General features: G+C 42.0%; 1 protein-coding gene across 3 annotated transcripts in view; it reads left to right on the forward strand.

Moving 5' to 3' along the window:
- The window catches only part of sh3tc1 (SH3 domain and tetratricopeptide repeats 1), a 59,198-nt gene extending 48,020 nt beyond the window's left edge, over window positions 1-11,178 (forward strand). For 2 of the 3 annotated variants that reach the window (XM_028474509.1, XM_028474510.1), the window contains 2 exons: window positions 732-928; window positions 10,759-11,178. In XM_028474509.1, coding sequence (XP_028330310.1) covers window positions 732-928; window positions 10,759-10,965 — 404 coding nt within the window. In that variant the 3' untranslated portion in view covers window positions 10,966-11,178. The remainder of the gene's footprint in view (window positions 1-731; window positions 929-10,758) is intronic. The other variant, XM_028474511.1, reaches the window with a different exon arrangement.
- Window positions 11,179-12,346: the final 1,168 nt, after the last annotated feature.

Genomic DNA, 12,346 nt, shown 5'->3' on the forward strand with positions numbered 1-12,346 from the left:
CCACTGCAGCCTCTTCTTCCCTCCCGCAGCGCCTCGTCCTCACGGGGGTCCTGTCTATAGGTCTTGCTGGTCTCTGTAGATCCTCTCCCTCCAGAGTCTCACGTGCACCTCGTCCTCCAGCAATGCCAAATAAACCACTATGCGTCTTTACGCATTAGAGTGTGTTCCTTTTCAACAGCTACAGGTGTTGCAGTCAATTGATCGGCAGTTTTGTGCATGTGATTTTCATTACAATTATTATTATTATTAATAATATAAAACTGTATTTGTAGGCGCGCGCACGTCACTCACTCCCTGCGGGCGTCAGTCTAATTTTTTCCTCCTCCATTTTTGCAAATGCATCCTTTAAATAATATGTGTTGTGAAATGTTCAATGTGTTAGATTATGTCATTAATGTCATTCTTCTCCTGTTGGTGACGGAGTTTACCGTTTCTCATGATTTTGTGCGTACGGCAGGGTTAGAGTTGTTGCAGAGGTGCGCACATTATCTTACCAGGTTTTTTTTTCTTTTTATAAATTTCAAACTTTGCTTATGTGCGACGTACGCTTTGTTTTGTACATATGCAGCATTTATAAATGAGGCCGCAGATGTTTACAATGTGAATGTGAACAAGGAAAAAAATAATCTGGCAAAAATTGGTGAAAATTAATTTTGTGAACCACCCTACTGAGTAATTGTGATGAATTGTAATTGAGCTTTTGGTAATGAAGACCTCTCCTGGACGTGCAGGTGAGCGTCTGAACCAGCGAGTGGCCTCCCATCGCCTGGCCTCCATCTTCCACAGCATGGAGCAGTACGAGCTGGCTGAGCACTATTACCTGTACACCCTCAGTCTGTGTCCCACACCGCTGCACTTTGATGAAGAGACTGTGTACTACGTCAGGGTGTACCACACGCTGGGAGACATCATGTTCTATCACGTCAAGGTTGGCTTTCCTCACCATGTTTAAAGCCTTCAACATCAACACGACTAAGGGATCAAACTAGGCAAGACCTGTATTCGCAAGGCAATATTTGGCAATTGAAAATTGGCAAAAGTTATATAATGCAGGAAAAACAGAAGACTGGTCTTGACCTTATATATGACCTTGAGCAAAAGTCAAGGTCACATATTGAAAGGAAATGCTGTTCAATGGTACCAGTCTGAGCACTGTATCTCAATTTCTGGCCAGGTTATAGGATTTTTTTTTATTTTTATTTGTGACGTCATGAACTTTGACCCCTACCAATCTTTTTACTGGTAGGTCACAACTTTGGTGTAATTAAATAAAATACTCCACTCCGCTTTTCATCAATGTAAGCATCAAACTAGTTAAATATTAAATATTCATAGAGATTTTGGTTTTTGACACTTGACGTGACCTTGACCTTGACATTTTGGCTCCAAAAAGGTCAACAAATCATCTTTGACATTGCCCCTATGAGATGACATATGTGTCATTAGTGCTGCATTAAAAGTATAGGAGGAGTTCTTGGACAAAGGAGTTGCTGAAGAAAAATAATAAAAACTACAATTACAATTTGCCTCACAAAAATTGTGTGTGAAAAAGTATTTGTATTTATAAAAGACATTTTGTGTGTGTGAGAACTTTTCTCTTCCAAGTACTAAACCAAATACGCAGACAAATTGTGACTCTGTTTTGACTGCGTTTGGGACCAATCAGCACTCAGTTCAATAGTCCACTACACCTGGTTTCCTTCCCCAGGTCCTGGACCAGGGGCCTCGTGTACAAAGACTTGCGTGAAAAATGGTGTGAAAAAAGCGTACGTCTCAATCTAGAGACAGGCGTACGCTCGTAAAAATTCTGATGTTTAAATCTGTGCGTAGGACTGGATCCACGCACCCTATACTTACACTGACATCTGAATCAGCGCGAATGTGAGCGCACATATGTCCACGCCCACATTTACATGTGCAAATCATAGTTAAATGAGATCGTCACTGAGGATTCCCCTCAGCTTGACAAGAAAAGGCTGTGCTGTCACCACCAGCAACACACGAAAGAAGAGATCATTTTTAAACATTATTTGACCGACAGTAACATGTAAGATGGAGATGATTCAACAGTGATACTGGAATTATTATAAACATGAATATAGACACACGCAGTCCGCTGCTTGACTGTGGGTATGTTAAGAAGTGGGAAGCGGATTAAGGAAAAGACGGATAATGCTATACACTACTACTACTACTACTACTACTACTACTACTACTACTACTACTACTACTACTAATAATAATAATAATAATAATAATAATAATAATAACAATTAAGAAAAAAAAAATCTAATAAAGTGAAGTGAAAATAAATGCTTTCTTTCACTAAAATTAGCCCTCAAAGAATTACACATTTCAAAATGTTGCTCTTTCACGCAGGACACGATCCTCCTACGCTGTGAAACATTCCTGGTGAGAACCCTGAGCTCTGCCATCTTTTATCACGTAATGAAAAATGAAGGGGGCGTTTCCATCTGGAAGCCTTCTGATGGTGTGTTATATGCTGAATGCTGATTGGCTGGCCCCCAAACACAGTCAAAACAGGGTCACATTTGTCTGTGTATTTGATTTTGTTCTTGTACGAGAAAAGTTCTCACACACACATAAAGCAATTTTGCAGACGCAAAATGTCTTTTATAAACACAAATTATTTTTTCACACACTGTTACAGCCCCTCCAGGATGGGAACCCACAGGCTTGAGGGGCCACAATATAAAAGACGCCACAACAGAAGTAGTTATTTATATAAAGTCATTAAAAGTATCAACATAATCAAGCCAAAGGGACTAGAGACCCTGGCTAAACTGAACCAAAGTAGGGAGGACACTGGGCCGACCTTATACAGGACCCTCCACCCAGCGTCTACCCTCTAAACTACAAAAAGTTACAAAACACTAACACTTCTTCCTCCTTTGCTCGGTAGCATCATTGGCTAATCTCTCATCTAAAGGTGTACTGCTGCCATCTTCAGAGCACAGTTGGTCACTACAACACCCCACAGCTTAGATATTGATGTTGATTGATTAGATACCTCCGCCATGGTGTTTTCTAGTAATACCCGTGAAAAAAACGCAAATGACGAGTTATTTCGTCAATGGCACTGAGCGTTTGGATTTGAAATGATGAGTTATCTCGTCAATGGAACTGAGTGAGTTAATTAACCTAATTAATCTCTTTTTTATTTCACCTAAAAATTGTTAAGAAGCCTCAGACCAGAGTTCACCCAAGACCACGGGTGACGTAGCCCCTCCCTTGCCCAACAAAGCCGATACGATGGCGGACCTGAAGGCACAAGTTCTTCTTGACCTTAAAGCTGATATTTCGGCTGCGATAAGAAAGAGATGAAAGAGGCCCTTGCGGAGGATTTCAACACTCTTGAGGTTGAAATACAGTCAGTGAAGACGGCATTAATTAACAACACTGCTGCGCTTCGTTCAGACTTGAACCAAGTAAAAGTGGCCAAAATGCTGAAAGAGGTTTTACAGTTCGAGAAGGAACCGCTGGTAGATCGTGCTCATCGCTCACCCGGACTAAAGAATCCGGGTGGAAGGCCCAGAGTGATAGTGGCAAAGCTCCATTATCATCAAGATTGTGTGGAGGTGTTTCGTCGCGCTCATACCCGTGCGCTTCATGGATGCACCGGTTACAATTCTGTGTAAATTGGAATGTGGAATCTCTGAATCATCAGCCTTAAAATATTGGAAAATACTATCACATCTAAAACATTTTAACACAGACATTGCCTTTCTGCAGGAGACACACGTGTGTTCTGCGGATAGTGAGAGTCTGAGAAAAAAGTGGTCTGGTCAGGTTTTCCAATCCAATTTCCAAACAAGATCAAGAGGGGTAGCCATTATGATTGGTAGAAATGTGCAGTTTACTGCATCAGAGGTGCGTGCAGATTCCGCAGGGTGCTTTGTAATAGTGGTGGGGAAACTATTCACACTCCCTGTCATTTTAGCCTCGGCCTATGCACCAAACTGGGATGATTGTGACTTTTTTAATAATTTTTTCTCAATGATTCCAAATATCTCAACGCACAGTATTATAATTGGCGGAGATGTCAACTGTGTGCTTTCATCTTTGGACCGAAGTGCATCTGGCAGAGTGTCCCTCACTGAGTCTGCCCAATCAATAAAATCATTTGTGGGGACGTACGTGGTAGCAGATGTGTGGCGCTGTCGTAACCCTGCTGCAAGAGCATATTTGTTTTATTCCTGACATATTCCCGAATTGATTATTTTTTCATGGACAATAGAATTTTGCATCTTGTAAAGGAGTGCGACTATAGAGCCATTGTTATTTCAGATCATGCTCCTCTATGCATGAAATTATTAATCGCTGATACACAATCGGTATTTCGCCCTTGGCGATTTAACACATTGCTTCTTTCAGAGGAGAATTTTGTTAAATTTATCAATACAGAAATTACATTTTTTCTTGAGACTAACCAAACCCCAGGTATGTCATCCTGTACTATCTGGGAATCTCTAAAAGCATACCTAAGGGGCCAAATAATTTCTTATTGTGCTCATCAAAAGAAAAAAAACTTTGAACGATTACAAAAGCTGAATGAAGCAATTTTTTCACTCGATAGGAAATTTTGTCATACTCCGTTGCCAGAATTAGCTAAGAAACGCGTTTCATTGCAAACTGAATATAATATTATATGTACTCAACAAGCTGAATTTTTAATTTCCAAGTCAAAATGTGGGTACCATGAACATGTCTGCTTGCGCACCAGCTGCGTCAGAGATCTGCTTTTCAAACCATTTCAGCGATTAATAATGACCAAGGCCTTAAATATTCAGATAATGGAGAAATTAATACATGTTTTAGTACATTTTACCAGTTACTGTATTCCTCTGATTCTGCGGCAATGGATTCAGATTTGAAAACTTTTTCAAAGATCTTAATCTCCCTGTAGTAAACTCTAATCTGGTCACTGACTTGGAGAGGGACATTTCGGCAACTGAGATAGGCTTGGCAATAAGTGACATGCAGAGTGGCAAGTCTCCGGGGCCTGATGGCTTTCCGGCTGATTTTTTTAGGAAATTTTCTGATTTGCTTTGTCCAATATTGCTGTCAGTCTTCACGGAATCTTTGAATATGTCACTACTTCCATTGTCTATGCGTCAGGCGGGTATTACTCTTCTACTTAAAAAGGATAAAAATCCCCTAAATCGCAGCTCTTACCGACCAGTGTCACTGTTAAACACAGATGCTAAAGTGTTAGCAAAGGTACTGGCAAAACGCCTTGAGAGGGTGATTCCCACTATTGTTTTACCTGACTAGACAGGGTTTGTGAAAAATCGACCATCCTTTTTTAACATAAGGCGACTGTTGAATATTTTGTATTCTCCCACTCCACCTGGTCATAAAGATAAAGAGGTGCGTGATAATTTCCCTAGATGCCGAAAAAGCTTTTGACCGGGTGGAGTGGGACTACCTTTTCAAAACCTTGGAAAGGTTTAAATTTGGTTCTAAATTTCTGTCAGGGATGAGGCTGCTTTATGCATCTCCATTGGCGGCTGTCCGTACCAACAACAATATATCATCCTATTTTCAGTTACAACGAGGCACAAGACAGGGGTGCCCTCTCTCACCACTTCTATTTGTGATTGTGATTGAACCATTGACTATAGCCATAAGGCAAAGTTTAGACATTAACACTAGCATGCCCAAGGTTTTCTTACTCCTGCTGCCCTGCCCAGAGGCCGCCAAATGACACTCATTTGCAACTCAGTGGGCCACCTCTCTTATGTAAATAAAGCCATTCGATCGGAATGTGCAGCTGGGCAGTGACAAACTTTGGGGGTTGGTGTAAATGATGGCCAGTGTTGAGAAACCAGTTTCTCCCAGGTAGATGTTTGTTAATCCAAATAACATTATATGGAATTATTGGATAAGAATGGCCAAATTAATATGAGCCATGTGTGTTGTGATCAATTAATAAACCACAATAAATAAAATTAGAAAAATAAAAACAGTAATAAAGCAACCAAGCTCCTGTTTCCTACTCCTGTATTTTCACTATTTACCTTTATTGTTTTTGTGCTTATAAATCAAATGTATTGTTGCTATTTATGGTAAAGAAAGATTTCCGAGTGTGAAAAGGACTGTTTGAGTTCTCACTTTAAAAAGGTAAATTCACGAGGTCCACCATTCACTAACCAGGTCCATGAATTATTTTATTAAGCTATTATTTTACAAATTTGAAGAAAGTGCACAAGATGCACAAAGAATCAATGCTTCAACAGGTAAAAACAATCTCAATCTCTGTTTACACCATCAGTTATGCTGACATTATCCCTCTTGACCTTTGACCCAATGCGGAAGTACTGAACCATAGTGAAAGTTTGAAAAGGCTTATCACCTCAAGGTGAAAAAATAGCCAACTCAGGGCAGATATTTCACTGACTCTGGCGACTGAGAAGCAAGGATGTCAAAAGTTTACAGCTCTCAGCAGGCTTTGGAGATGATCCTAAATGACGCCAACCCCTGTGACTCCGATGGAGAAGAAATATCCCTTCAGCTGAGTTCTGACTCTGAAATTTCTTCCAGTAAGATTTTCTAAACATCCTTTTTTTTGTTTGCTGATTATGGCAGTTGTGTTTTTAATGTTTCATTAATCACATCTCAAAAATATGATCACCCTATACATGAGGAGGATTCGCCACCTTCAGAAAAGAGAGGTCGCCTGGAGACACACGAGCGGCTGACAGAGACGGCAAAAGACGGCACAGTGTGGCGTGAAGAACAGGTCGGAAGGCCTCTCCATCACAGCCCAATTGAAGGTCACGTCACAGATGGAGAGCCAACTGCTTTGGCCAGAAGAAAGGTGACGAGTCGCTTACAGAGTTTCTTCTGCTTCATAACTCTGGAAATGCTTCGGACCATTCAGGAGTGGACTGTCCAGCATGCACTCCAGACACAACATGAGAACTGGTTCATGGCCATACCTGAACTAATGGCGTTCATTGCCATCCTGCTTCTGTGGGGGATTGTCCGCCTTCCATCGCTGCATGACGCATGGTCAGCAAAACTGGGACCGCCCCTGATCAACAGGATTATGGCTCGAAACCGTTTCAAGGACATCATTCAGCATCTACGCTTCGACGACAAGGACACACGTGGTGAACGAGTTGCGACTGACCGGTTTGCTGCAATCTCTGACGTTTGGGGGTCTTTTGTTGCCAACCGCATCACTTCGTACAACCCAGGCAGGCACATCACCATAGATGAGCAACTTTTTCCAACTAAGACTCACTGCTGTTTCTTGCAATACATTGCAACGAAGCCGGACAAGTTTGGTATCAAGTTCTGGGTGGCATGTGACCTTAAATCCAAGTATGTGTGCAAAATCATCCCATATCTTGGCAAAGATCCCAGTCGTCCACCTGGGGAGAGATTGTCTGAAAATGTGGTGATGAAGCTTATGGAACCGTTTATGGACAAAGGAAGAATTGTTACAATCGACAATTTTTTCACTTCATTGTCACTAGCACGTCGACTGCACAGCCGGAAGAGCACCCTCCTTGGCACAGTCAATAAGATTCGCCGGGAGCTTCCAGATTCAGCTAAAAAGAATTTGGCCCGTGAGGAATTCAGCACACAAGTGTTTTCAACCTCTGGTGCCACACTGACTGTTTATGTGCCCAAACGAAAGAAGACTGTCTGCCTCCTCAGTAGCGTGCACAGCGTGGTGGAGACTGAGGCTACTCGGAAAAAAAAGCCGAACACAGTCACCGACTACAACAGCATGAAATGCGGTGTGGACGTCATGGACCAGATGGTTCGAAAGTACACTGTGCGTTCAGGAACACGGCGTTGGCCAGTCGCTGTGTTTTACAACATGATTGACATTGCAGCGCTGAACGCACATGTGCTTTATCAGGCATGCACTGGGGTCAAGGAGAGGAGGGTGGACTTCTTGCTGGAGCTTGCAAATGAGCTTGCCCAGTCTCATATGGCAGCCAAGGAGGTGAATGAGCAAAACCTTCAGCAACAACCACCCACACCTGATGTGGGGAAAAGGGCATTGTGCCAGGTGAAGTGTTGCTGCAGGAAAAACCGTGCCACCAAGCGTTGTATGTATTGTGACAAGTTTGCATGTGGCAAATGCATAAAGGAGGTGTGGCAGTGCCAGAAATGTTCACAAAATCTCTATTAAATAAATTTCACCAAGAATGCAAACAAACTGTTGCCGTCTCACTATTACTACTTACTACTTTCTGTTGCAAAAGTTGAAATATAAGTTGCAACCTCTATGTAGCTGCTGTATGGGAAACACAAAGGAGATTACAAAAGGTCTTTGTGTCCTGGAACCTACCTAGCCACCCCCCCACCCTAGCTGAGGGGGGAGTAGTGGCATCAGTAACATAACAATGGTCACAAGCTGAGTTGTTCACACCCGCCATCTGACACCAGCTTGGACATTAAAGGTATAGGTGTCAAATGACACCACTCTGGTCATGCTAGTGTTAAAGGAATAATACGTATGGGTTCAGTGCATAAAGTTTCGCTTTATGCTGATGATACTCTTTTTTTTATTTCCAATCCTTTGTCTAGCGTCCCTGCTTTCCTAGATTTGCTTAGTAAATTCCGGAAAATATCTGGCTATAAAGTCAATCTCCAGAAAAGTGAAATGATGCCCATAACATCACTAGAAGGAAATGTTTCGGAAACTCTAAAAGACTTAAATACCTTGGTATCTGGGTAACAAGGAATTATAAAGATTTATATAAGGCTAATTATCCACCGCTGTTATCAAATATTAAACAGGACATAGCACGTTGGGATTTGTTGCCTCTCTCCATGGGGGGAAGAATTAATTTGGTTAAAATGAATATTTTGCCTAAATTCATTTACTTGTTTCAAAGTTTACCCATTTTTCTTTCAAAATCGTTTTTTTCTAACCTAAATGGACAGATTTCTTCTTTTATATGGAATAAAAAGCATCCAAGAATGGGCCAGGAAATACTACAGCTACCTTGCATTTTGGGTGGTATGGCACTCCCTATTTTTATGTACTATTACTGGGCAGCAAACATTGGAGCGGTGTTCCACTGGTTAAGAAGCGATGTTGCAGTACCTAGCTGGGTAATTTTGGAGAGAAGCTCAATCATATCTGGCTCTTCTGCCTCACTGCTCATGTCATCATATTCTTCCAATCCAGTTGTAGTTCACACAGTTAAAATTTGGAATCAGTGTAGGCGCTCTTTGAAGTTATTGCTCACAGCACCCATTTCAAAGAACCATATGTTTACTCCATCGGTGACTGATGAGGGCTTTAACATCTGGGATGGGAACGGAATACACTCTTTGTACAATTTATATGTAGATATTATGTTCAGTTCCTTTGAACAGTTGGTGGAAAAATTCAATATTCCTAAGTCACATTTTTGTAGACATTTACAACTGAGAAACTTTGTGAGGTCTAACTCCGAGTGTTTCCCTGTATGTCCCTCTTGGTCACTGGTGGATGAAATCCTGGCCTGTCGGTCGAACACTACAAAGGTTTTAAGTAGGATTTATGCTCTGCTTACTTCATACCATGAGACCAGCCTGGATGTACTTAAGCAGAAATGGGAAACCGATCTGAATGAAACCATAACGGACTCCGTTTGGCAAAAGGTCATACAGAACATTAATTCCTCTTCGATCTCACTTAGACATGCTGTGGTTCAGTTTAAAGTGGTACAGCGTCTGCACTGGTCCAAGGGCAAGCTGTCTAAGTTCAATCTGGACCTGGATCCTTCATGTGACCGCTGCAAGCAAATTCCTGCTACACTTCTGCACACATTTTGGGCCTGTCCGAAACTTTCTGGATATTGGCAATCTATGTTTGAGGCTTTTTCCAGCATCTGTGGGAAAGCGGTTTGTCCCTGTCCTTTGACTGCTTTATTCAGGGTGATCCCTGTTGACGCTCCTTTAAGTAGGCATCAAATCGGTATGATTACTTTTTGCTCATTGTTGGCTCGAAGGCTTATATTGTATAAATGGAAAGATCCACGTCCTTCAACATATGGTCATTGGGTGAAAGAAGTTATGGCTCATATGCATTTGGAAAAAATCAGATATACACTGAAAGGATCTATTAATACATTTTATGACCAGTGGCTGCCATTTTTGTCTTATTTTGAAAATGTGTCTGCTGATAAACTTTCTTAATTTACATAAGCTTTGTACTTTGTATACAAATCAGTGCAACAAAGATATGTAACTTCATTTTCTGATCCGGTATAGCAGGGGTTGGGGGAGAGGGGGTATTTGTTTTGTTTTGTTTGTGTTTTTCTTGTTTAACATTGTGAAAAAGCATGCAGCATATTGCAGTAGCACTGTCCCTGTGTCCACGCTAGCTATCCATGCTAGCTGCTACATTGAGGTGGTAGCAAATGCAGCAAAGCTCCGGTGGGTAAGGCTTTTCTTGCACATTTTGCACACAACTAGGATTTAGTTTTCCATCCGGTGTTTTTATTTAAACTAAAATTTACGCAAACAAAGCTGAGCAGCTCAGCATTCTCCCATATTGTTAAAGCAGTCTGTGCATCAGTATTATTGGTATACCGAGAACTCTTGAAATGAGAAAGGTTCCATGCTGTTTGGAGTGAAAAAAAAAGCGATTAACAGCATTATTTTATTTTTAAGGGCATGAAAGTGACAGCCCTAGCCGTAACACACACACACACACACACAGTTTTTTTGTGCACACACAATGTTTGTGAGCCTAATCTGAGTCCATACTCACCTGTCCAGGAGCCGTTGGACGCTGCCGGATACTACCACCTGGCTTTGGCTGCAGCCATGGATCTGGGCAACAAGAGATCCCAGCTGCAGCTGTGCACGCGTCTGGCTACCATCTACCACAACTTTCTGCTGGATCCACAACTCTCCCTCTTCTTTTACCAGAGAGCCAGAGGATTGGCTGCTGAGCTCAACGTCAGGAGCAGCAGCGCCCCCTAGAGCTCATCAACATCTGGACTGAGGAGACCCTGCACAAACCTCTACAAACATTTTTTTACATCATCATCATCATGAAGACCAGGGGTGGAGCAGCCATTTATAAAGTTTATTAAAAAATAATTTACTAAAACCATGATGAAGCTGTTATTAACCCATTGAGTGCCAGCCATTTTCAGAATTTCTACCCCCGAGTGCCAGACGTTTTTGAGCATTTTCAAAGACAGAATATTTTGTACTATGACAATCTGAATTCTGACACCAGATTCTGAAAGATTAAAGTCTCTACTTGCATAATTTCGTTTCTAGCTTGTTTTGTTCTTCCGTAATCAGCAGTTGAATAGAGGCAAGTTTCACACAAATCGCCAGTTTGTGACAAAAAGCTGAGAAAAACCTTTTTTTCTGAAAAAATCTATTTGTGACTTTGAAGCAATTTCTTTTTTGTCTTAGGGACACCTCAACATTGTTTTCGTTCTATAAAACTACAAAAAACAACACTGAGACCGGGCTTTTGATGGCAACATTATTATTATATTTGTAATCTGGGTTGAATGGATTTCTTACTGTAAGTTTCTCCCCCCATCAGTCTGCACACATGCAACTTCATCCTCATCCCGGACATGCCGGGTGTCACCGCTTGCCCCGTTTTTTGATTGTTTTCTCGCACCATCCACTTTGTTCCACACATGCTCTGGTCGGGTGTGCGCTGCTGTGTGGGAAGTTCAGCATCAACTCTCGTAGTGCCATTTTCTGTCTCGTCACAGTGATCTCTCATCCAAAGGTACGATGCTACCACCTACATGTCACCTATTATTTTGCTATCTGGCACACAGGCTTATTGTATTTTGTATCTTCCCCCGTCCGTCTGTCAATCGCACAGACGTAACTTCCTATTTCCCCCGACACAAAGAGATTACCCATTTGGCCCGGTTAGTTGATGGTTTTATCTCTTGATTGCAACATTATCAATAATCCACTCAGGTCCACACAAGTTCTGTGTTATGGCGCGTTCACACCAAACGCATTGAAAGCTTAGAAAGCGGCATGTTAACATTCACAATACATGGTGGACGCGCTTCTAAATCCTACTGTGCTTCCGCGCCTCCTGTGTGATGCGTTTTGAAGCTTTTTGCTTGGCAAAGGCTTTTCAACACTGCCGACGCTGGAGTTGGTGTTGTTGAACTTTTGGGGCACGTCGACCAATCAGGAGCGTTCCCCAACCGTGACGTATCAGAAGAATGAGAAGAAGAAAAAAAAAACACTAACCGGAGGCGGAGGCAGATGGACAGGCTCTTCTGCTGCAATAGAGCGCCTGTAGTTGGGGTCCTGGTAGGAGATGCTAGCGCCGATGCCGGTCAGCAGGTCGTCAAACTGGGCACGGTAG

This window comes from Gouania willdenowi, chromosome 18, assembly GCF_900634775.1.
Source record: "Gouania willdenowi chromosome 18, fGouWil2.1, whole genome shotgun sequence".
In the NCBI taxonomy this organism is placed as follows: Eukaryota; Metazoa; Chordata; class Actinopteri; order Blenniiformes; family Gobiesocidae; genus Gouania; species Gouania willdenowi.